At 41.3% G+C, this 25,579-nt stretch overlaps 1 protein-coding gene across 1 annotated transcript in view; it reads right to left on the bottom strand.

Annotated features, from left to right (window-relative positions):
* Positions 1–25,579, bottom strand: part of CUBN (cubilin) — a 274,401-nt gene that overhangs the window by 8,275 nt on the left and 240,547 nt on the right. Inside the window, 5 exon segments of the mRNA XM_039245893.1 lie at positions 130–311; positions 1,383–1,530; positions 4,456–4,661; positions 5,019–5,181; positions 14,182–14,390. Coding sequence (XP_039101824.1) covers positions 130–311; positions 1,383–1,530; positions 4,456–4,661; positions 5,019–5,181; positions 14,182–14,390 — 908 coding nt within the window.

Here is a 25,579-nt window from a genome sequence, read left to right as displayed (position 1 = left end):
GAAAGAATAATGAGTAAATCATGAACAAGGAAGGGATCCATAATTAGAAGTAGCAGAGAAAGAGGTGAAAAATCTTCAGTGACCCATCTTTTAAATAGTTCATTTAGATGCTATCCAAATGTATGTTACCTCCAAGAAATCGTGTGTGCATTCACTTGAGTCCTCGATGCCAAAGGAATGAAAAAAGAGGGAGATGGTGTGGTTCTGTGGGGCTTTGAGAATAACAATGCAATCCATGTTATTGTCATAATTATCTGGCCATCCAGGACTCTTGAGAGTGCCAAATGCCTTGTTATATTCTCTGTTGCAACCTTAGAGGAAAAAAATTCGCAATTAATGTAGGCACCCCAATTTTTGAATTTCTTTCAACCTGACAGAAAGAATTCAAGATTCTTAAAGTTGAACATACTTTAGGAAAAAAAACCTAACTTAACCTTCTCACTTACCTTTGGGATAACTGGGGTCACAGGAGGCGAAGTAATGGCATTCAGCACAAATGCAACGCGGTGTCTCGTTAACGTAAAACGCCCGCATGAGAAATATGAAGTATGAGCATTCTCCTTCGAGGATGGATTTTGTAGCATTCTATGTATTTTTCCAATCACATTTAAGTGGAGTTGGCTGACATTTAGATGTTTTTAGGCACAAAGACTCTGCAGCTATAACTGACTTTCGTATGATGATTTTTATTTATATCCTTTGATGAGTTACTCATTCTGATAGAATCGGTAAATGGTTCGTCCTTATTTTGGGTAAAACCACCAAAAGCATTTCTATTTGTTTCTTGTTTGTTTTTAGGTAGGTTCCCACCCAGTTTGGAGCCCAACTTGGCCCTTGAACTTAAGACCCTGAGATCAAGACCTGAGATGAGATCAAGGGTCAGACACTTAACTGACTGAGCCACCCAGGGGCTCCACTTTATGCTTGTTTCAATCAAAGGCAACTTTAGTATTAATCGAGCTTGAAACGAACATCAAACAATTTTCCCTGGAAATAAACTTCTCAGTTGTTATTGTAATCAAATAGCCCTTTCAAGACTTCTTGTGTGTGTGTGTGTGTGTGTGTGTGTGTGTGTGTTTTAACAAAATAATTTCCTAAGATACGATGATTTCTATTTGTGGCCGAGTGGATAATTGAAAAAAATAACTGGTATACATTTAAATTAACCAACTACGTCAACTTTGAAGAATATGCTGGCATTTATTTTCACTTTACCTCCTGAGAAACCAGCTTTCATCATCTGCTAAAGTGGGCCTGGCTTCCAGTTAAAATTTCTTACCTCGTTGTGGACGTGGTTTATGGTAACAGACCCAGGAGCCCATTCTAGCAGGAATGGGGATGGCGGCCATTTTCAGAGTAACAGATGAAGTTCAAGGGCTCACCTGCAATCTGATAGGTAAAACCCACTCGAGAGTTTCTGTCGAGAACTTCGGATTTGAAGACGACAATCGCCGTACTCGTAGAAGAAAAGAACGTCGGCACGGCCGAAGCATTTCTGCCACAGAACTGAATTCCTGGATTTCCATCACTCTGAAATGAAACGGAAGTCAAGTCATGATAGGCTGAGTTTCACAAGAGAATAGACCTTAGCGGAAACTGAAGTGCATATGACAGTGTGGCTTCGATATTCAGCCATGGGAACTAGGTGCCGTGTTTGAATCCCACTGCGACCAGGCTCACACTGGTTTTAGAATCCACAAATGTCCTACACTCCCCGAGGGGGGTGAGGGAGAGGCCAAGCTGCTGCTGAAACCAGGAGACAGATGCTAAGGACAAGACCCTTTCTCCCTCATGTGGCTTCATAGCCACAGGCCTGTGCTGTTGCTCTGCGCACCTGGAGGCTGACTGAGCCCAACAGAGTTCTCCTGGGGTTTTCCCATAGACCTGAACTCTCTAAGGCCAACCCAGGGGCACCCAGGTAGCTCAGTCTTTAAGCCTCCGACGTCTGCTGGGGTCATGATCTCATGGTTCCTGGGTTCAAGCCCCATGTTGGGCTCAGAGCCTGGAGCCTGCTTCAGATTCTATGTCTCCCTCTCTCTCTGCCTCTCCCCTGCTCTCTCTTTCCCTCCCTCAAAAAAAAAACAAAAAAAACAAACAAAAAAAACTAACCCAGCACTCTTCCCCTTGGCTCCCAGCTCACCACCCTTGAGCTCATCCAGGCAACACTGTGAATCCCGGAAGGCAGTCCCTGCCTGCAGTGAGGGCCCCATATCCCCTTTGTAAAATCCGGGCAGCCCTCCATGCCTCTCCAGATAGTAAGGTAACTCGGTCCAGTGCCTACCCATCCTTCCATAATAGCCACTGGCACCAGCACCAAAGTTAAAACTTTGCAGCCTCTCACTTTTGGGCTCCTACTTACAGGCCCGTTTCCCGCTCCCGCTCACATTGCTGATGTATGTTTCTCCCCCGCACTGTCTGCTGCTGCTGCTCCTTCCCTAACCTTGCCCGCTGCCTCCTCTGAACACTCACTGCAGTGATAGCTGCCCTCTATATACATCCAGAGCCTTTCCACTTTGTGGCTTTGAGTGAAGCTTGGGTCTCCAAGCCTCCACAAGGAGGCTGCAGGACGCCATTCTTTTCGCATCCTCCATAACGCTTTGAGTAGGACTAGTGGTGGGGGGTTGGGAGGGTGGGCAGGGTTCTCCAGGCTGCATTTAGACTCTACCAAAGCCAGCTCTCCTTTGAGGGTCTCTACATCTGGCCAAAGGTTCTTCCGACCCTTCTTACCATGGCCACTTCCCCTCTGGTGACTTTCCATCATTAAAGACTTATGGTGTCTCAGCTCTTGTCCGTCCTCTGCATCCCTCTTCCTTTCTCAACTCAAGGAGGTTTCAGTGTTTTTACAGATGATCCATGGAACACCCTAATCTGCTTTAGGGTTAACCAGCACCTTCATCTCTACTTTCCATGGTGGCCTCTGCCAGAGCCAGCTGGTCACCATCTGTAACGTCTCCGCCACACAATACTTGCGTGAATGTCCAACTATGTCTTCTCTCCCTACTCTCGGACACTGTGAGAGTTTTAGCTTCTCCTAGTTATCAGTCAGTTTCTTATCTTTCCTCCCAATCTACCCACGCTGAAACCTTTTCTTTCCTTTATTCATTCATTCAAAGGACGTCATGCATTCATGACAAATACTGGGTCTTATTTGAAGCCAGTCCAGCTGCTGTTATGATCCAGCATAACCAATGACTTGTGCATTCTAAGTAGCCTTTCTGCACCCAGGTAGTGGTCGGCTCCCATCGCCATTGTCTCAGCTTCAGGAAACAATGGGAAAATGAAAGAGCTTTAAGCAAAGGGTCTTGTTGCACTTGGCTTGACGACCCTCCAGGAAGGGAATGGGAATCTTGTTCTGAAAACCACTACCAACGGAGTGATGATAACCTTGCATGTTGACCACAGTGGGAGCCGAGGATGTGTCTGCTTTCTGAAAATTCAGCCAATACGGTATCTGCTCAGAAATCTGCTCTTCTCAGATCTCTCCAGTTGGAGTCAGCCAAACTGGATTTTTCTATCTCTGCCAGATCCATATGTAAACTAGGGGGCCCTGGATTTATAGTGAGGAGGACTCTGAAGACTCAAGAAGCAGTGGATTGGATTCTCTGAGATCACTAGCCATTTGGTGGGGGGGGGGGGGGTTTGAATATGACACTCTGGAATGAATCGGGTGGATTAGTTGGTCCTCAAACTGCTGAAAGGCAATCTAGCTATTCTAGGGGGTTTCCCCAGGTATCTGGTCATGCCTTTTCAATTTACAGATGCTCCCAGGGTAATCTCATTACTTGTATTATTTTAGCTACTGATCCATATAATGATGACACCCAAATCATCCTGAATATTAATCAGGCCTTCTGTTAATACTCACACGTATATGTCCAACTATCTTCCCAATGTCTTAGCCCATGGGCAATTCTCTCTCTCTCCCTCTCCCTCTCTCTCTCTGTAACTAAACTAGACTTTTCTCTTTTTCCCTCTCTTATATTACCATGAATACAGTCCCAATGGACTGGTGCCAAATGGCCTCATAACCTATTTCCCTGTGTTCTGCATGGACCCCTTCAGTTTGTCGTACGCACAGATCCCACAGGTGTTTCTCTGAGCACGGTCCTTGGAGCACTAGTAGCAGAATACTGAAGACGTTCATCCAAAATTTAGGTTCATGGGCACTATGTGGGGACATCAGTATCTGAGCGGGGGTGGGGGACCCTAGGGAGCACACTTTTACCTAGACACTCGGATGTTTCTTATGTACTTGGCAGTTTGAGAGCTCATCTACAAGACTAAGTGCAAGTTTCTTAACACCTAAATAGAGGGGTTTGTATATGGCTGAAAGACAGGTTAAGTGGAAGGTAAGTTTGGTAATGTATCTAATTATGCCCTCCTTACTTCAAGTGATTTGTAAATACTGGTGAAAAGGCCACTAGATGTCGCTGTCCTGCATCCTATAATTATTACCTCAGGTGAGTCCTGAAACTCTAAGTAGTTCTGGTCACAGTCCTGTGGGTGCAGTTCTAACGCCCACACAGTGATCTTGACCTGCTGATGCGGAGGGGCTTCGAGGACCCAAGTACACGTGGAAAATGGGATCTCTGGGTTTGATGAGTTGGGTGACGAAATACTCTGGGGGGTCCAAGTTGCATTATATGTTCCACCACAAGGCACTGGAAAAAAACCAACAATTTGTTAAGACACATTTTACTCATGTCTCCTCACACACATGGTATTTAAAATTCATTCTTCATTATCCTTCCAGCGCAAAGAACTTTATATCATTCTATAAAGAAGTTGGGATATTCTTGACTAAGAATTGTACCAAATGTGTATGACCAATTAAACACAGAATGATTACCTTGGTGTTTAGTAATTGATGTTGAGCTTACATAGGAATTAACACTGAGGTTAGTAATTAACACTGAGTTTGGTAATTAACATTGTGTTCAGATAGAAGCATGGCATTACTTTTAGTGTATAAATATACATGTATTTCATAATATATAAAAATGTCTGATTTTACTCACTGTCCACAATGGTATAGGTAGCATTAAATCCTTCTCTTTCTAATGTTAGGTCGCTGACAAATTGAACCGTCAGGAAGTTGCCAGAAGAGATAAAGGGAGCTGGTACTGTGGAACCACAAAACGTTCCAGCCAAGTTAGCATTTTCACTGTCCCCATCATACAACTGCAAAGAAAAATAGCTCATTAATTATCCATTACTCCCAAAGAAGTTGCATATTTTACACGAAAATGCATGTGGAGTCACAACAGGTCATGATTAAGAATCTTCCCCTTGATGTCAGAGCGAGTTCTAGCTTAAGAACAGTTGTTAATGAATCATTGCTATTATAATGATCTTCAGCCTAGAAATCGTTTCTCATTGCAAAAGTGATACCTGACTTAAAACTGTCATTGTCATTAGAGCCAGCAGATGCCTCGCTGTCTTGCCCTGTGTGGCCCTCACTTCCACTCTGGTGCAAGTCCCCAGAATCTCATGCTTGGGATCTCACTGTCAATTCCCTATGAGGGTCTCTGGATCCACTCTTTTCCCTCCCTAGCCTGTCCTCAGCATATGAGTCAGAGGATTCAGTTATGTATACATGTATTTATTTATATTTTTTAAATGTATTTATTCATTTAAGTCATCTCTACACCCAGTGTGGGGCTCCAGCTCACAACCCGGAGATCAAGAGTCACACGGATCAAGAGTCCAACTGAGCCAACCAGGCACCCCCAGAGGAAACAGTTAAAATGTTAAATCAGCCCAGGTCACTGCTAAAACCCCTCCTAGCTGCTTCCCAGCCACTCACTACAAAAACTAAACCCAATATGGTGGCCTTCAAGGCCTGAGAGAAACTGCTCTCCATGCCACCCCTGCTACCCTACTGTCCACACAACATTCTCTCTGTAGCACACTGCCGCTTCGTGGCTGTTGAGTTTGGTTCCCTCTGCTGGAACGTTCTTCTCCTATACACCCATATGGTTTGTTCTCCTTCCTTCCTTCATGTCTTTACTCGAGTATCACCACATCATGAAGGCCTTCCCTGACCACACTACTTAAAATGTCAACTCTCCCCAAATTTCCTTTCTCCCTTCCTGTTTCGTTCTTTCTTTAGAGCACGCACATTATCTTTACATACTACTGTATCACCTATGTTATTGTCTTCCGCTCTGAAGACAATGCGGGTTCATGAAAGCACAGGTTACTGCCATGTCCTGTTTTTACTTTTCTTTAATTTTGAGAGAGCGAGCACGCTCACTTGTGCTCACTCCCGCGTGAGCAAGTGGGGGAGGGGCAGAGAGAGAGGGAGACAGAGAGCTAGAACTCACTAACTGTAAGATCATGACCTGGGCCGAAGTTGGATACTTAACCTACTGAGCCACCCAGGTGCCCCTGTCCCTATCTTTTAGAAATGTCTGGCACATGAAAGGCACCCAGTAAATGTCTAATAAATGAGTAGTGCTTTGGTTCCTCTCTCCTACCACACACCCCTCCCAAACCCATTCTCCCCAAGTCTTCTTGATGTCACTAATCTGCTCAGGCCTAAGACTTTAGTCATCCTTGATTCCTCTCTCTCTCTCCCCATCTACTCCCATCCCTTCCACTCTACCTTCAAAATCTACGCCACAGGGCCCCACCCCATTATGACCATCATTGTCCTCCACCTTAGCCATTGTAACGTTTTCCTAAGATATCTGTTTCCACCGAGCAGCCACAGTACTGTCTGCAGAGCTAACGGCCTGAATGTTTGCAGACTTAAACCAGATTATACTCTGCTCAGCCCTAAATGCTCCAGCATATTTCCATTGCACCTGACATGAAACCAAAAGTCTTTACCTACCTGTTGCCTGTTCCTGGGCCTCTCCCACTGCCCTATTCCCATATCTGCTCCTGCCAGGAGGGTCTCAATAAGTCTCCCCACTTTATGCTCCTCCTGTGGGGAGAAGTTTCTCTCTCTTCCGCTCTGGAGTGGGGCACACCCCCCTGTCATATAGTCTCAGCTCAAATGTCACCTACTCAGAGTGCCCCAGCCCATCTAATAATGTTGCCTGGCCCCCAACATCTTTCTATTCGAAAGCATCTTATTTTTGCTTATTTACTTTTCCTGCTCTCTTTCCCAAGAAGAACATAAGCCTCGTAGGTGGGAAGACCGATCATACACTGCGGTGTCGCCAGCAGCCAGAACAACTCCCAGCCTTAAGGAACCTTCAGCAGACACCTGTCCAAATAGCAGATGCCTGAATTTCCTTCAAGTGTATTACCAGAAAACAGAGTTCTCCAGCTGAATAATCTTCACGGTATTTCCATAACAAGTATGTATGTGGAGACCTAAACACTGAATTTCTAACACAACTGTGATGTGTTATAGACTTCAGAATAGCCGTGACCACTGACATTATTCTAAAATGCTAGGAATATATAAAATAAAAATAATTTTACAATAAACAGAAAATAAATTTACCACTAGGTGGCACTGTTTCTCCCCTTTACATGTGAATTTAGTAAATTTAGAGCCAGAAGAGATGGATAATCCGATCCCTCTCATTTTAGAGAAGAGCAGGTTTGCCAAGTTTGAGGTAATGCACCTTTACTGGTAAACAAATTAAAATGTTATTATAACAACTGCCACCTTTATTATCACATTCTTACCAGCAAGCATTTTTATTCTATGTACCATGTACTGCTTTCCATACATTCAAGATACTAATTGACACTAAAGAGAGAGAGAGAGGGCCATACATGGAATATATATATATGTTTCTGTGTGTGCCAATTATATATAAAATAAAGAAAAGTGAGTCCTACAGTAAAGGATGTAAATGTAATAAGAGAACTCCGATGATGGGGTCAGGAAATACCTCAGACAGACACTGAAGTGGTATTTAAAAGTAGGTAGAGACCTCCCGGCCCCAAAGAAGAAGGGCACCCCATCTGGACAGAACATGGTGTGGAGGGCCACAGAAGAGGTGAGAGGCAACCCGTGTCTCAGCAAATAACTCAGGGCATGTGGGGCTGAACAGGCACACCGGGACACGACTGTGAAGTTTCATTCATCTCATGAGAAAGAGTTTGCAGCTTCTCCTGGAGGAGTTCTAGGATCTGATTTGGGCTCTGAGTAGATAACCAGTAAATGTGATGGACAGAAATTACACAGTGCCTGGCGCCGAGCTGCCGTCACCGCCACCGGGAAGATTTCTTGTAACTGAGCTGAAACGGACAGCCTGTGGCTTCTGGACAACTGACAGGGGCTTCCAGACTCCTGTGCAGCTGAAGCCAGTACTGTCTCCACCTGCTTCCCCATCCCCCAGTAATGCCAGATCTCCACGGAGGACTTCCACGGGGTAGACCCAGAGTGTGTTGGAGGAAGCGTACCGTGCAATGCTGAAGATGGGGAATCACATGGACTAGGTTGTAAATGGTGCCTTGAGGACCATGCCCTTAAGCCCTGCACAGTCACATGCTATAAATTGCATTCTGGTGGGGGGGGAGGGGCCCACACCAGCTGGCATAGCTCTTATAGACCTGGAGCTTGAATTAGGCTCTACTTTTTATACATGTAGATAAATGCTAAGAAGGATTTTGTGTTTTCTCAGCTGTTAAAACTCTGAGAGTGGAGCATAGTTGAATCTACTATAAGACGCTGAAGGAATTACTCCTGTGAGTTGACGGAAGACAGCCGGATCCTGTACTTTATCCGGCTGGTAATTTGAGCGGTAGGAGAAAGTGGGAAAGGAAACTTTTGGATTTTAATTTCTGTGAACTTTTAATGCAAAAGGGCAATAAGACAGGAAGGGCAAGAGAGGACTTTAAGTCTTTTCAAAGGTAATGTCTTCATAATGTTAGACATTGACTTAGGACTTTATCTTTTAATGTTTCCTCGGGAATTTGACTACAGGAGGGTTTGCATATTCTTATTTGGAGCATGCCTCCATTGCCACCTTACAGCATCTTCATGAATTGTTTGATGTTACTGAGAAACCGCCGTTAGAGTCTGCCGAACAACATGCCTCGGCATAATTTGGGAACGGAAGAGAACAGAGAAGGATTTTTCAGCTTTGGGATTGAACACTGATTCACTGCAAAACCTTAGGGGGAGAAATGTCATATTTGTCCCAGGGGTCTTGGGAAGAGCCACAGGAAGCAGTGATTAGAACCAGCTCTACAAATATAGGAATTTTAATATTATTATTATTATTATTAATTTTAACTCAATGATTTTTCCAGTGCTTAGAGCAGTCTCTGGAATATAGTAGGCACTCAAATAAACACTTGTTGAATGAATGAATAAAGAATAAATGGTAGGTACTACCTCAAAAGGATAGGAACCTGATGCCTTGATAGAGTACAGATCTCCTACTTGACTGACCACAGACTGAATGGTTATGCCCAGTGGGTTAAGGCAGAAATCCTCAGGGAGAAATGCTCCCAGAGAGCACTTTGCAAAAATGTCGTGTTTTGGGGGTCATCACAATAATTTGGGGCTATGACGGGCATTTGGTGTTTAGAAGCCACTTTGCAGAATCCCACGCTGCAATTCCCGGGACAGCTTCTCAAAGTGCAGATTGATTCTGTCCCACGTAACTTTCGAATGTCCTGCCAGAAAATTCTGTCATGAAACTGTTCACTATTGTGTGACCCTGGCGCCTAGCTCCATTCTCTACATAAACACAAAAACATTTTGCAGAATGCAATTCCCGCTGTCAGTGGGAGGAAGACTGCTTTATTTAGAGCTATTTTTTTAGTTTTTCCACTCTCTTGGAAATTCATATTGCTGATGGTGATATTAGTGGCACTTAAGTTGCAAATACAACCACCACCCTAAAATCAGTTTAAATTTATACTTTTTCATTTGCCGTGATGCCACATAGAAGAATCTGATGACTTCATCATGTGGCATAAGGTAGATCTATCAGCATTTACATATGTAAATCTGCCCTATTTTATATACTTTTCCATTGCATTTAGTACATCATATTATGTTTCTGAAGCTATGGATATGGATAGGCTATAGTATACAGATCCTCCATTGGCAATGGTCAAGGAAGCACTATAAAGTACTGGCTATTCCAATGGGCAGATTAGGTTGGGAAGATGCAGGGCAATGTTTGGAAGAAGCAATGTCCTTTCTGCTAGTTCCACCTTTCCCGGCAGAGGAACGTCAGTTAGGACGTTCTGCCATTTCTGAGCCCCTTCTGCCATTTCTCCCACTGCTCACCACAGGAGAGGTGACTTAGGTGCTGGCAGGAAGCTGGGCTCACACTCGGTAGCTACAAGTCCAAGCTTCCCTCTTTCTGTCTGATGGTCCCCGAATAGGAAGTGCTCTTCTGCGATATTCCTCCAAAACTCAGCTCAGCCATCTCACCGAGGAAGCCTTTCCCCAATCCCAAAATGACATCAATCATACCTTTTTCTCTACTTTGGTTCATGGTTCATATTTATTGTTTTTGTCATATTGCATGATAATTTATATGCTTGTGTGTCAGTCTCCTGCCTTTGCTGACAGCTCCAAGGGGAACCCTATCTTTAACCCTCCATAACCATGGTGTGGGCTGCCTGGCAAATTATCATGCCCCAGGACTCCTTATTGAATGGATGTGATGTTAATTTCAACAGCCACATTCAGTGAAACACACAATTGAGATGTACTGCAATTGCAATTATAATTACTGCAACGTAACTATCTTAATGACTTCCCAAGCCAACCCTTTAAAAAGCAATAGTGATAGGATCCCTGGGTGGCTCAGTCGGTTGGGCGTCCGACTTCGGTAATGATCTTGCAGTCCATGAGTTCAAGCCCCGCGTCAGGCTTTGTGTTGACAGCGCAGAGCTAGGAGCCTGCTTTGGATTCTATGTTTCCCTCTCTCTCTGCCCCTCCCTTGCTCACAAAAAATAAATAAAATTAACAAAAGTAAATAAATGAACATTAAAATTTTTTTAAATAAAAAAGCAATAGGGATATAATTATGAATAAATGATGGAATCACCACATTTTCACTTGTATATCTACCTACAGAAATGAATTAAATTAGATTTTCTAAAAATTGATTTGATCATAAGATCTAAGAAACATTCTACAAGGAAACAAATGCCCCATTTATCACAGAGAGTCGCTTTAGTAAAGGGACCTCCAGGGTCCACATTCCAATGAATGTTCTTTGATCTGCCAGTTTAGGAAAAGCTGGAAATTTGCCAGGACAGGGAAATTGCTTTCCCAAGAAGAAAACCAAGAAAAGACCTGAACAGAATCTCTTTTAAAAAAAGGAGAGGGAGGAGAGAACATTTAATTTAAGCTAGATAGTAACTCCTTGTTTTTGAGATTGCTATTTTTGTCCCAAATAACTTGAAGAAGTTGAGAAAATTGCTAGTTCCTATAATAACGGTCCCAAACCACACTCAGAAAATGAGGAGAAGATCAACCAACCCTCCTAGCCGGAGCACACCCAAAACATCATGCATGAATTTACATTTATAATAATTTATATGTAAATCAATTATTTTTAATATTTTAAGAAAAAGTGATCCCACAGCCAGCATGTCCATCTGGAATTACACAAGCTTGGGGTGGGGGGGATAAAGTTGTTCTTAAGTTGCATTTCAGACTCAGTGCTGAACACTCCAGGATACGTTATCTTTATCCTCAAAATAGCCTTGAAAAATAGGTATGATTATGTGATTTTCTTCACTTGTTTTTTTTAATGCTTTTTTTTTTTTTTTTTTTGGGGGGAAGGGAAGAGAGGCAGAGAGAGAGGAGAGAGAGCATCTCAAGCAGACTCCAGGCTCAGTGGGGGACCCACGTTGGGGCTTGATCCCACAGCTCTGGGATCATGACCTGAGCTGAAATCAAGAGTTGGGACACTTAACCAACTGAGCCACCCAGGAGCCCCTTCATTTGTTTTTAAATAGACGAAGTGATAAAGAATTGGGGATGTGAGGAAATCTTTCTGGTGGCAAAACTGAGTTAGAGTCCATACTACTCACCTCTAGAGTTTACTACCTTCCTGTAAAATCAGGGTAGCTCTCAAACAGTCTTGAATATCAGCTTTGCTGCTGCTCTGGCCATCTACTGTCATTTTAGAAAAGAATCCGGCCTGAACCGACATCCGTTCTTATCTCCAATCTTTCACCAACTCCCTCTGATCTGACTTCTGTGACAGTGCTTTAGTTACATGGCGGTCCATCAATCAGAGGAGTGTCTTTCTTCACCGTTACCTCTACGGCCCCTAATTTATAATTTAATGATATTGACTACCCATCCTTGGTGAAAGACTCTTCTCCCTTGACTTCAGTGATCCTCCACTCTTCCGGGCTTTTACATTTTTTTCCCATGACTTGTCTGTCTCTCGTCTTGGCTCTTTTGTCCTCTCTGACTGCCTTGCTGTGTACCTTTCGCAGAGTGGAGCGGAAGCCTGGCTTTCTTGCTCCCTGCTGCTTTCCTGGAAAGAAAACAGCGGTTCTTCTGACCGCAGAAGCACTCCTTTGCGTCTCCTCTCTGTTTGTGCTGCTCTCCTCTCTCTGGAGCCCTGTTCCATCCTCTGCTCACCTGTCTTCCCTGCTGGCACCCAAACTAAACCCCTACCTTACAGCAGGGTCTCCTCCTAAGAGTACTGACATTCTTCTGGTCTCCTGGGCTTGGAGCTTAGCACAGTGAAAATATGACAGTGTATAATTAAGTGCTCAACGTGCACTCCAACGATGACTCCTCCTTCCCCCTTTTTAAAGAAAAGGAATTCTTTAAAATTTAAGACAATGATTAAACTTGAAAGTTCCTCTTCCACCAGCTTGTTATTTCCATCTCTGTACCCTCCTTACCTAATGGTAACCTCACCCTGGGGTCCAAACTCCAGACTCTGCTCGCCACCCACCTGCAATGCTGATTCCGTATTAGTCTTCCCTAAATAGTGCTCTCATCGTTATCACTCACTGGAAAGCCTTCAGTCCTTCCTCATTTTGAACTGCATACAAATCTGAAGTCATTAGTTTAACTTTTCAAGATTCTTTGTGATCTGGGTATTTCTCCACTTAGGCGATCTTACTTCTTGCTACTTTTTTGCAATATTCCGCTCCAAAAAAAGGCAGTCCCCTCACCCCTTCAAGAACATGCACATGCCAACTTTTAAACTCGCCTTCTTTCTATGTGCACCTTGCCTGGAGTGGCTTCTCTCCTGAGAATACGCTTTTTGGGACTCTCTGAAGCCTTTCTTGTTCAACCCAGATCATCATGAACTTTCCTCCCTTTTAAACTTGCACAATGCTTTGAGCCTCTATCCAATGCATTGGCTGGCACATCAATATTGACTGTCCTGAACTGCTTATTGTAGATTTGCACGTGTCACTCACCACTTTTATAATCAGATTTAAGTTCCTCTTGGGCACAAATCTTGCCACACGTGTTGTCTTCCCCCAAAAAATGTTGTAGTATACACCAGCGGATACTACTTAGAAGGTTTAATCTGAAGTCATACAGCCTGATAGGTACAACAATTTAATATTAAGGAATCAGCAAAAATTGAACAGAAAAGTTTCTTGACTTCCTTCTAATGGGATTTCAGAACCAAGTTAGTTTTCACATCTACAGGTAATATGGAAAGTAAAGATACAAACTTTCTTGTAGGATCTGGCAAAGGTAGAGTATTCTTTCCATACAATCCATCTTTCCACAGATCACCTCTTTGCAAAGCACAAATGAACAAGGAATCTTAAAGCTAATGTTATAAGCCACATGAAATTCCTGGCTCATCCATATTAAAGATTAACTTGATATGAAGATGGAGTCTGTAATAATAAATGTCATATCACTGAAGAAAACATCATTTGACACATTAGTAGTACTCCACATTTTTATGACGTCCTGAATGGTATAAACTGTCATATAGCATATTGAAGGCTGGGTTAGAAGACTCTGTTAAGAAATACAAGAGTCCTGGGGCACCTGGGTGGCTCGGTCGGTTAAGTGTCCGTCTTTGGCTCAGGTCATGATCTCACGGTTCATGGGTTTGAGGCCCACGTTGGGCTCTGTGCTGACAGCCAGCTCAGAGCCTGGAGCCTGCTTCAGATTCTGTGTCTCCCTCTCTCTCTGACCCTCCCCTGCTCATGCTGTCTCTCTCTCTCAGAAATAAATAAAACATTAAAAATTTTTTAAATAAATAAATAAATAAAATAAAAAAAGAAATACAGTAGCCTTACCTTTACATAATCATATATGCATCTTTGTCCATATGTTTGGGCCTCCAGAGCAAATGTTTTGAAGGTGAGTTTAATCACTTTGTTTACAGGTGCGACTATGAACCACACACAGTTTAGATTCTTGTCATATCTTCCATTGGAGTCAGAATCAGGAGAGGCAAAGGTGTCACTTGAACCTGTCAGATAACCACCACACCCTTGCCGAGGCCCTGTGTTAAAAACAAAGACATGTCACTACGCAGACCGAAGAGAAGAGATCTTAAATTTTACATGGAGGGTTTTTAAAAATCGTATCATTTCCAGTTTGGTCATACATGCACGGACATTATCAGGTGGTGCCTGGAGCTCTAGTGGGCTTATGCAGATAATATTCTCAGCTGTATTAGCTGTTTCATTACATATTTTCTTTCTGCTCCTATTACTGACATTAGTGCCCCTTCTGGTCACCTGGAAAAGTGGGGAATCGTGTTTAGTTTTATCTGCAGTTTTACAGCTGTGGATGGGGTTTATTGAAGCTTCTTTTATCCTTGAAAAAATCCAATTTTATAGAAAATAAAGTATTTTGCATAACAAAACTTCTGGAAAGAGTGACCATATTTTACTTTTATGTTCTGCTTTTATGAACACTATCAGATGGAAAGCTGGATTTATGAAGAATTTACCCAGCACTCCAAGAAAATTGGCTCCCAAGAAATCTTTTATTTAAATAATTTGTTAGAAAGGGGCTGTGGGGCATTTAACACGACACACATATAACACTAAGGTCCAGTTTATATTAAAACACACTATATATTTGATTTTTATTCCAAAAAGAAAGGGAAGCTGAAAAGGGAGTTAATTGGGGAAAAAATGGTCTACTTTGAAATTCATAACAAAAATACAAAAAGATAGATAAAGAATACTCTCAAGATGACAGAATGTTCTACTACCAAAAAAATAATAGAACAAAATTATCAGAACATGGGAGTTAGTTTTGTCCATTTCACAGTCCAAGGCAATTACTTCAGAAGTGATGTGAGAAGAAAGTAAAAGGAAGACAAAATTACTGACGATTTTGAAACAGTGAGCATGAGCTAAATTCAAAATGACTCTTGTAGGAATTGGGGTTAAGTAAGTGATCAAAGTAATGTTCATAAAGTTTACATTCTGCACAAATATAGATCATTATTAGTTCCAAAGTTAAAGCTCGCTGACCCTGATCTTTCATTTATCGGTCTCACTGTATTTATCTGTTAACAGGCAAAGGATTGCTTTCGACATTAGGGGGCGCTAATATTTTGGACATGGGGCTCTACAGGACGTGGAAACAACGGAAGCCCTTCTAAAATGCAGAGGATATCAGTTGTGCAGAGTGTTTCTCAGTATAGGTATATTATTTAGTAGGTCAGGCTGCCCTGTCCGGAGCTTCTCAGTCAGGTAAAATGATAGATTATTTGCAGTCAGATGTTTCCTAGGGTTGAAATGCATCCAAGGGCCCAGTCCCTGATAAACCCATAGATGGTATCTAGGACAAAATTATTCTGAAAACAGCAATGCCCACTGCTGAACTACATACTACTAATGAATCTGCTCACATGAAACAGGCCTGCACACTAAAGAAAGAACTGGAATTTTCACAGCTTTTGTATCCAATGAGGACTGACTGTTACTTAAAGAAACCACTTAACCTAGGCACTGGGGTGGCGCAGTCGGTGAAGTATCCGACTTGGCTCAGGTCATGATCTCACAGTTCATGAGTTCGAGCCCCGCATTGGGTTCTGTGCTGACAGCTTGAGCCTGGAGCCTGCTTCAGGTTCCGTGTCTCCCTCTTTCTCTGCCCCTCCTCTGCTTTCGCTCGGTCTCTCTGTCTCTCTCAAAAATAAAGTAACATTAAAAAAAGAAAAAGAAAACCACATGACCTGACTGATATGCAGAGCAGGGAAGAACAATGACTTAGGGTATTGATGAACTGACAAATGTATTATTTATTAAATACTGTTTTAATAGTCACAGAAACATATTTAATATTGAGGCAGGAAAAGATAAATGGTAGTCCAACAGCAGTGACAAGACAGATAAATGATGATAATACAATGTAGAAAATAATAGGTGTCATAGAAGAGACAGGTAAGTCTTGTGAGTTTCGCAGGAAGGGAGAGACCACTTCAGGCTATGAGGATGTAGAATGTCCAGGAAGAGGTGACATTTGATTTCGGTCTTGAAGGATAAACAGGACAAGACCGTGTAGAAATGGGATTGGAACTGGCACTTCTAGGCTGAAGGAACCTCATAACCAAGTGGAAGTGGACAAGGATTTAGATGATGGGCATAGGAAAGCATAATTGTGTTATAAAAATGATCCATCCATGAAGAAGAATACAGGATTGGGACGCGGGACTGGCTGTTCTGAAGAGGGCCTCAACTGTCAAGACCATAGAACGTGACCTTGAGACTTTATTCCGTGGATAATGGGAATCCACTTGACAGGTTTTTGATGAGCAGAGCGGTAGGGTCAGAATGCGCTCTCTAATCAAGTCTGATCTAAAAATGTATCTGGCAGTAGCATGACATGCCAGGGAGCGGGACTGGGGGCATATGACCAAGACAGTGGACGTGGCAATGGTGTGGGCGGGGGAGCGGCAAGGGCCCTAAGAGTTGGAGGTTTATATGTCAGCAGCCGGGATTGCTGGGCTTTACTCTATTCGTGCACCAGCTTTAAAAATCAAATGTTATTTTTTAAAAGCTCAAATTATCTTATTACCACTTGTTTACTAATTGTTGCTAACAAATTAACAAGGGCAAAATGATGACTGTAGTCGGGCACAGTAGTGCTAGCGCTACTATGACTTATGTCATAAGATGTTCCCTCCTTCCAGGGAACCCACAAGCAAGAACACAAAAATCCTTGGTGCGTGCTGTCACAGACTGACTGATACACTGGATGTTCCTTAACTCTTTAGCCTCTCTCTTTGCAGTTCATTAGAATGAACAGAGTATACTTTTCTATGCTCTGATGTGAGGCCTGGCCAAGTGACTTAAAGAACATTAATGGTCTTGGGGCGCCTGGGTGGCTTAGTCGGTTAAGCGTCCGACTTTCGCTTGGGTCATGATCTCGCGGTTCGTGGGTTCGAGCCCCGCATCGGGCTCTGTGCTGACTGCCGGCTCAGAGCCTGGAGCCTGTTTCAGTCTGTGACTCCCTCTCTCTCTGACCCTCCCCTGCTCACACTGTCTCTCTCTCTCTCTCCTAGAAATAAATAAAACATTAAAAAAAAAAGAATATTAATCGTCTTGAAGAAGAAAGAGGTCTGAAGTGGGCTTTGTGGTTTGGGGCTCCGCTCCTGTGCTCTGTCCAGGAGCTGCTGGGGAAAGAGAAAGTGGACTCACATAGCGCAGACCTGAACGCAGCCTGAACTATAAAGCCAAGTGACGTCCTTCTGCAGCTGAGAACAGGCAGACACCCAGTCTGCTGAGCCGCGAGTGATAACAATAGATGCCACAGGGATAAGCACTGAATTCGGATGATTTGTTATGCAGCAGTCCCGTGGCAAAGGCCGACCAAAACACAAATAGCTTGTCTGAGTTACTAAACTGTAATAGAGCGCATTGCTTCATTCACAGAATATACACACAGAATTTTAAAAAAGGAGAATTAACATAATCTTCAGACCGTCCTGGCCAAAATATTCAAATAACTGAAGCAGGTTTAACATTATGTGAATGAATTATGTAATTCATACCATTTTTGAATAATATTATATACTCAAATATAGTATATTTTAGTAGTCTATTAATATATGTGAATATAACTAAGTATAATATTATATGAGTAAACACCTTTCGGTGTGTGTCTGGTGCAGGAAATGGTTATAATTGCTCTAACTCCTCTATTTTAATCCATAAACATAGTATAACTGCTCTGTGCTTCTGCTCCTCCCACATCAATGGAATCATAAATGTTTGTATTTGGGGAAATAGAGAGATAAATATTAACTAAGAGGGATCCTTTACCAAAAAGTGCTTGGCCACACTACCAGCTCTGTGTTTCTATACTTCAACAATAACAGGATGTAACACAAAGAACTCTGTGACTATGAAATAGTTTCGTACACAAGAAATTAATAGTTGTTTACTATATTCATCTTTTTAAATCTCCCCCCTGCCCTTCTTAACTAGTATCAACCCTTAACCTTGACATGTTGTTTAGCACCATAAATCCATCACCTTCCGTGTTGCTACACACATTCTACCATCCAGCAGACGCCCATCCATCAGCGCCCACTTCATCAGTCATGTCCTGTCAGAAATGCTCTCAAATGACATTCCCTATGCCTGAGAACAAATGGCACTCTAACCGTCTTCCCCAAATGGGAAACCCTTCCTACAGAAGAGCTACTTCTTTAGAGAAAGAAAATGTTTGGCTAAAGAAATGGTGGAAATATAAGCCGGCAGTAAGCAGCGAGATGTGGGTTGAGCTCTACTTAATTAAAAATCAGTAACCGAATCCGAAATTGCTTCCCTCCAATAAATGAAACTTCAGAATGAAGCTCAAGCCAGGATAAATCTGACAAAGCAAAATAGTTTTATTATCTAAGACAAAACATCTTGAAGCCTTTAGTGGGGACAGATACATTTCTAAATAGCTATCATGAGGCTTGACATTTTTGTGGCTGACATTATATTGTGGCTGACGTGTTCTGAAAGTCTCCTGGATAGGATCTCCGTCTGCCTCTAGACAGCTACCCTTGGATACATGGGGAAGAGGAAGCCATACTTACAGATAGAGACTGGCCTGACTTCACGCATTTTCCTGCTCCCCAGTGAGCCAGCTGGGGCTTTAGCTGGTAGTTAAAGGAAGCAGACAGAAGCACAGGAAACAGAATACAAACCCATTGAAGCTAGTGCTTTAGGGAAATGGGGGTGCACCAGGTTAGCTTCCCTTCAACCACACAGGACACAGGGCTAGAGCTCCATTATCCTTTCTTTGAATAAATCTCACTGTGATTTTCAAAGCTGCATTATTCAATTGCCCAAAAGCAGTGAATTCTTTTTTAAAAATTCTACAAGGTTCCAGATAAACATGTTTTGTCTTTTTCCATTAAAGCAGATTGGATTTATGTTTCTACCTCCTAACCTCAAACAGGCATGGCCTTTTAGGTATTTTATTTATGTTATACTAGAAAAACAATTTCTTGGTTTTTTTAACATGAATTGTGTGTTTTTGTTTTCATGTTTGTGTTTGGTAACATGACTCAATTGGACTCATTTAAAAATCCTAATTTGAGACCCAGCCTAATTTAACTTAGAATGTGTACTTAGTCTGGTTATATTTGGGAAGCATAAAACTAAAATACTAAAAGAACGGTAATTCCAGCAGCTAATCAGTAGCTACTGTCACTGGAAAAAGAGCAATACAATGTACAACAAACTTAGGAGAATTTTATCACTGTCTTGCTACTAATTTTGCATTATTTAAGTATTACTGAACACACTTTATGTATGCATCATCAGACCCAGCGCATTTCATGGGAATTATTCTCACTAACTTTGAAATTTTAAAAATGATTTGCTAAATCAAATATTTTTATCATATTATCATGTCAACTGATGCAGGAAAGGCTTTAATAAGATTTGACTTGCTTTCATGATAACAACTCTCAGGAACTAGGACTTGAAAGGAATTGTCTCAACTTGATACAGAGTATCTACAAAAATCTGCAACTAACTGATACTCAATGGTGAAGAGCTACATGTTTTCCTCTTAAGATCAGAACAAGGCAAGGATATTTTTTTTTACCACTCATATTCAGCATCACTTTGGAATTCTTGACATTTAATAGGCAAGAAAAAATATATAGACTGCAGAGGAAGAAATAAATTGCCACTACTTCCAGATGTAGAAAATTCCAAGGAATCTACGGAAAAATGCATAAAGCTAGTGAGTTCAGCAAGAGCTGAGAATATAAGAACAATACACAAAAGCCAGTCACATTTCTATATATGAATAATAAACATATGGAACCCGAAATTAAAAATACAATTGCTCCAAAGAACATGAAATTCTTAGGTATACACTTAATGGGACATACATAGGAATCGTGTGGTGAAAATGACAAATGATGTAAGAAATCAGAGGAGACCTGACTAAATGGAGACACATACCTGTTCATGTATTGGAAGACACAACATAGTAAAAATGTCAATCATTCCTAAATTAATGCATAGGTTTATTGTAATTCTTATCAACCCCCAACAAGATCTTTCTGTTTCTATTAAAAAATGCTCACTTTAGGGGCACCTGGCTGGCTCAGTCGGTTGAGCGTCCAACTTTGGCTCAGGTCATGATCTCACAGTTTGTGGGTTCGAGCCCCGCGTCAGGCTCTGTGCTGACAGCTGGCTCAGAGCCTGAAGTCTGTTTCGGACTCTGTATATCTTCCTCTCTCTCTGACCCTCCCCTGCTCATGCTGTCTCTCTCTCATAAATAAATAAAACATAAAATTTTTTTTTTAAATGCTCACTTTAAAATTTAAATGGAAAGGTATAGGTCCTTGAATATTTAAAATGATCTCGACAAAGAATAAACTTGTTCTCCACCTTATACCCTAAAGCATTACCAAAGGATGTGCAGGGCAGTCTGTAGCCTCTGAAATGGCATGCACCTACAACTTTATATGTGCTTTTCCCTCTTTATAGAATGTTTTCCCAATGAATGCCTTTTCATCCTTTCAAGCTAATACTATTTAAAGCTGAAAATTTTGACACGCTAAATGAGTGCCAGGGAATTTTTTAGTCTAATCTTCACCACAACTTTATTAGGTAGTTGCTATTAGTGTGTCCATTTCACAGATGAGATAATCAAGTCGTAGAGAGGAAATGTGTCCAAGGCCAAACTTGTTGGGATATATAAGAACTGAGTATGTACCTGGGAAGTCTTACTCCAGAGCTTACATTCCTTTTCTCTCTCTCTCTCTTTTTTTTTTTTTTTTTTAACATTTTTTCATTTTTGAGAGACAGAGAGAAACAGAGCACAAGTGAGGCCAGGGCAGAGAGACAGGGAGACACAGAATCTGAAGCAGGCTCCAGGCTCAGAGCTGTCAGCACAGAGCCTGACACGGGGCTTGAACCCATGAATGGTGAGATCATAACCTGAGCCGAAGTCAGACACTTAACTGACTGAGCCACCCAGGTGCCCATAGAGCTTACACTCTTAACAATCACACTACAATTCAGGGTTCACACTCTCTGTGATGCTTCCTCTAACAATCCTGTGAACTATTTACTCAACACCAAAGAAACACAGGTCCTTCTTTTCTGCCTCCACTGTCCTTTGCACATTCTTCCCTCAAAAAGCATTTATTATCCCAAATTTACAATTACTAACTCCTCTTCTACTTTTTAAAAATGTTTATTATTTTTGAGAGAGACAGAGAGAAAGGGGGAAGGAGAGATTGAGTCGGGGAGGGTCAGAGAAAGAGGGAGACACAGACACTGAAGCAGGCTCCAGGCTCTGAGCTGTCAGCACAGAGCCAGACATGGGGCCCAAACTCATGGACCATGAGATTGTGACCTGAGCTGAAGCTGACACTTCACTGATTGAGCCACCAGGTACCCCCTAACTCCTCTACTCTTTTTTAAAAAGTTTATTTGTTTGTTTGTTTGTTTGTTTGTTTATAGAAAGAGAGAGAGAGGTCCTGTATGCATGAGCAGGGGAGGGGTAGAAAGAGAGGGAGAGAATATCAAGCAGACTCTATATTGTCTGCACAGAGCCTGACACAGGGCTCGATCTCACACACTGTGAAACCTAAGGCAAAATCAAGAGTTGGATACTGAGCCATGCAGGCACCTCCTAACTTGATGAAACTCTCAAGAACAGACACCTTGTTCTGTTCATCTTTGTAATTCCAAGAGTTCACTGCCTGTGCAGCATGTAGCTGGTGAAAATTGTTGAATAAACAATGAAGGAATGAATAGAAAATATAAAGAGTTATTAGATGAATCTTCATATCTAGCCTAAGTTTACAAGGGGAATTCTTGGAATTAAACCTATTTCTTGATTTATAAAGTTGTTGTTATATTATAAACATACATTAGATGTATACAAAACAATGTTTTTGTCCTAGGTATTAACCTGTTTTTAAAGCTAACTTAGTTGATTTTTATGGCATATTTGATTGCCAAGAAACAACTAGTAGGATAACAATAAAAATATTACTAAAATATTTAAAACACTGCCTGAAAGGTGGAAAAATGCTTCTTTAGCTAAAAATTAGCAATGACAAATCATGTTAGGTCTATTACTTAAGAAAATTTAATCTCTGCGTATTAGGTTTCAGCAAGCAGAGCAAATTGAATCATTTGTAAAGCACAAGATACATGAATGTGCAATGACACTGTATAAAAGACGTATGACTTACACCGAAAGCATGGCTACTAGCAAAAAGGCAAGAAAGAATAAAGTGTTGGCGAGGATATAGAGAAAAGGGAAGCTTCTTGCACTGTTGGTGGGAATGTAAACTGGTGCAGCCACTGTGAAAAACAGTATGGAGCTTCCTCCAAAAATTAAAAACTGAGCTGCCCTACAATCCACTTCTAGGTATTTATCTGAAGAAAATGAAAACACTGATTTGAAAAGATGTAGGCACTTCAATGTACATTGCAACATTATTTACAACGGCCACGGTATGGAATCAAAGGAAGTATCCATAGATGGATGAATGGATAAAGATGGGTTACACATGCGCACATGCGCCCACACACACTGGAATATAACTCAGCCATAAAAAAATGAAATCTTGCCATTTGCAATAACACAGATGGACCAAGAAGGTATTATGCTTAGTAAAATAAGTCCAGACAGAGAAGCAGAAATACCATATGACTTCACTTATATGTTGAATCTGAAAATCAAAATAAACGTGGGACGCCTGGATGGCTCAGTCAATTAAGCATCTGACTTCGGCTCAGGTCATGAGCTCGTGGTCCATGAGTTCAAGCCCTATGTCTGGCTCTGTGCCTGGAGCCTGCTTCAAATTCTGTGTCTCTCTCTGTTCCTCCCCAGCTTGTGCTCTGTCTTTTTCTGTCTCTCAAAAATGAATAAATGTTTAAAAAAATTTAAAAATCAAAATAAACAAACAAATGAAACAAAATAAACAGTCTCATAGACACAGAGAGCAAATGAATGGTTGTGGGAGTGAGGGGATTGGATGAAATAGGTGAAAGGGAATAAGAGGTACAATTTTCAGTTACAAAAATAAAGTAAGACAATGGGATGTAAAGCACAGCAGAGGGAATATAGTCAATAATATTGTAACAACTTTGTATGGCGGCAGATGGTAACTAGACTTATTGTGGTGACCATTTTGTAATGTTTATAAACAATGAAACACTATGTTGTACACCTGAAACTAATGCCATATTGTATGTCATTAATCTTCAGTAAGGTAATAGCAGAAGTATGACTTTATTTACTTAACATTGACAATTTTAAAATCAAAACTTAGAAAAAATCTTTAAGTGTTCTGTTTAGAGAAAACAGGCTTAATAGCAATGTGCTAGTTAGCAGTCATAAAATAGATTGTAATATAAAAGAGGTGGAATTCATAACACCAGACAAAATTTCCCATAGCTTTAAAATAATCATTTCAACAATGATGCGGAACCGTTTGGTTGCTCCTGTTGATGTATTAGCTTGCACACTGTGCTATGAATATTTCAACGTTTATTACTCTGGTGGAGGCAAAGTGGAGGCAAGGACTATTTTGCCACTTCTGCTAAGTTACCTGGCCAAGTTATATAACGTCTTTGTGACTTAATTCCCAGTTCAGTAACTAATCTTTATAAGAGTACTAAACAGGGCTAAAACATAAAAATACCTGTGCAAATCACTTCATTTTGTCAGAATCCTGTAGTAAGAATTTTACTAAATTGGAGGCCATAATTTTGGGCTAGAAGGTTTTATTTGTTACACAGAGATTTATTACCCTTACATTCCGGTGCAATTATATTTCACATGACTGTGTTAATTCTTTATCAATATGCCATGGAAAGCCAATAAAACAGACGTGACATTTATCTGTCAACATCAGAAAGACAATGTTACTTCATTGCATATATTATGTGATATTATAGAATTATATTAATATATTATAATATGTATTGTGACCTACAATATGCATATATTATATGTATATTACATATGCATATATATTATATATTCATACATAATATTTGTGTGAATAGAAACATTATTTATAATACGAACAGTATAAAAATATAGTATAAATTTATTATATAATTATATATTTATACATAGGTTATAAATATAGCATAGTATAACATAGCTATACCTGTTTTATAAAATACTTATATTATAAATATGATATAATAGTGACTACTATAGTTAAACACACTATTTATGTAGTATAGCATATGAGCAAATGTACTATTTGGAGCTAGGTACAAACTGGAATGCTGTTACTAGAAAACAGGCAGCATCAAGAAGATGGAAGTGGAGAAAAGTAGCTCAGTCTACCCCAAAAAGGAATTAAAGAAATGGCCCGCCTTTCAGAAAACTCTCCCCAGAATCCCTCCTTGTCCCTGGCCATGTTTATTGAGTGCCAGGGAGGTGATGTGGGCTGATCAGGAAAATGGTGAATCTGGGAGGGAATGATACCTGGTTGGAAGCTTGGCTTTGCCTCTTACAACACTCTGACCACAGACAAATTACTCAATCTCTCAACTTCCTGTTTCTTCCTTTGTAAAATGGGATCATCAGCCCATCCCTGTCTCTGGGGCAGTTGTGTAGATTAGATGAGGCTCTCCAGGGACAGCCCCTGTGCTGCATCTGGCGCATAATGGATGCTCGGGGACAGGGGTCATTATCATCCTGCCTTGGGAAATTGTGATGTGTTCGCTTGGGAGTGAGTGAAACATACCTCTATCGCACAGCATTAATAGATCTGTTCATAGACCAGGACAAGAAAATACAATCCCGTGGTCCTAATGATGTTTTGTTTCTAAACAACTGATTTACAACCAAAGAATTTTTTTAAGTGTTTACTGCTGACCAGAGACAGTTTGCTTTTATGCTCCTGCAAACATCACATTAAAGTCAAGCTGATCTGAGTCAGGATAATAATTCTTATAGGGAATCTGTGGTTACAAATAATTTAAGTCAAAACACCCGGTTTTGAGAACATCTGAGACAAGGCTGGATTCCATTTTGAGGAGGGCTGGTGTGGTTTAGGTTGTGGAGAATAAGTGCGTTCCGGCTCTTGTTCCCCTGAATGCTTCCAGTGTTTTCTTACGGTTTACCACTGACTCAATTTTGTCCCTCAGCTTGGTCTCCACAGCACCAAAGGGTTTTATTTCCCCAGTGACAGCCCTACCCTTCAAGGCCAGGCACAGCAATCTGGTCATTGGG

Source organism: Hyaena hyaena, unplaced genomic scaffold (genome assembly GCF_003009895.1).
Source record: "Hyaena hyaena isolate Hyena2069 unplaced genomic scaffold, ASM300989v1 scaffold_277, whole genome shotgun sequence".
NCBI lineage: Eukaryota > Metazoa > Chordata > Mammalia > Carnivora > Hyaenidae > Hyaena > Hyaena hyaena.
This window is presented reverse-complemented; position numbering and strand designations above follow the sequence as displayed.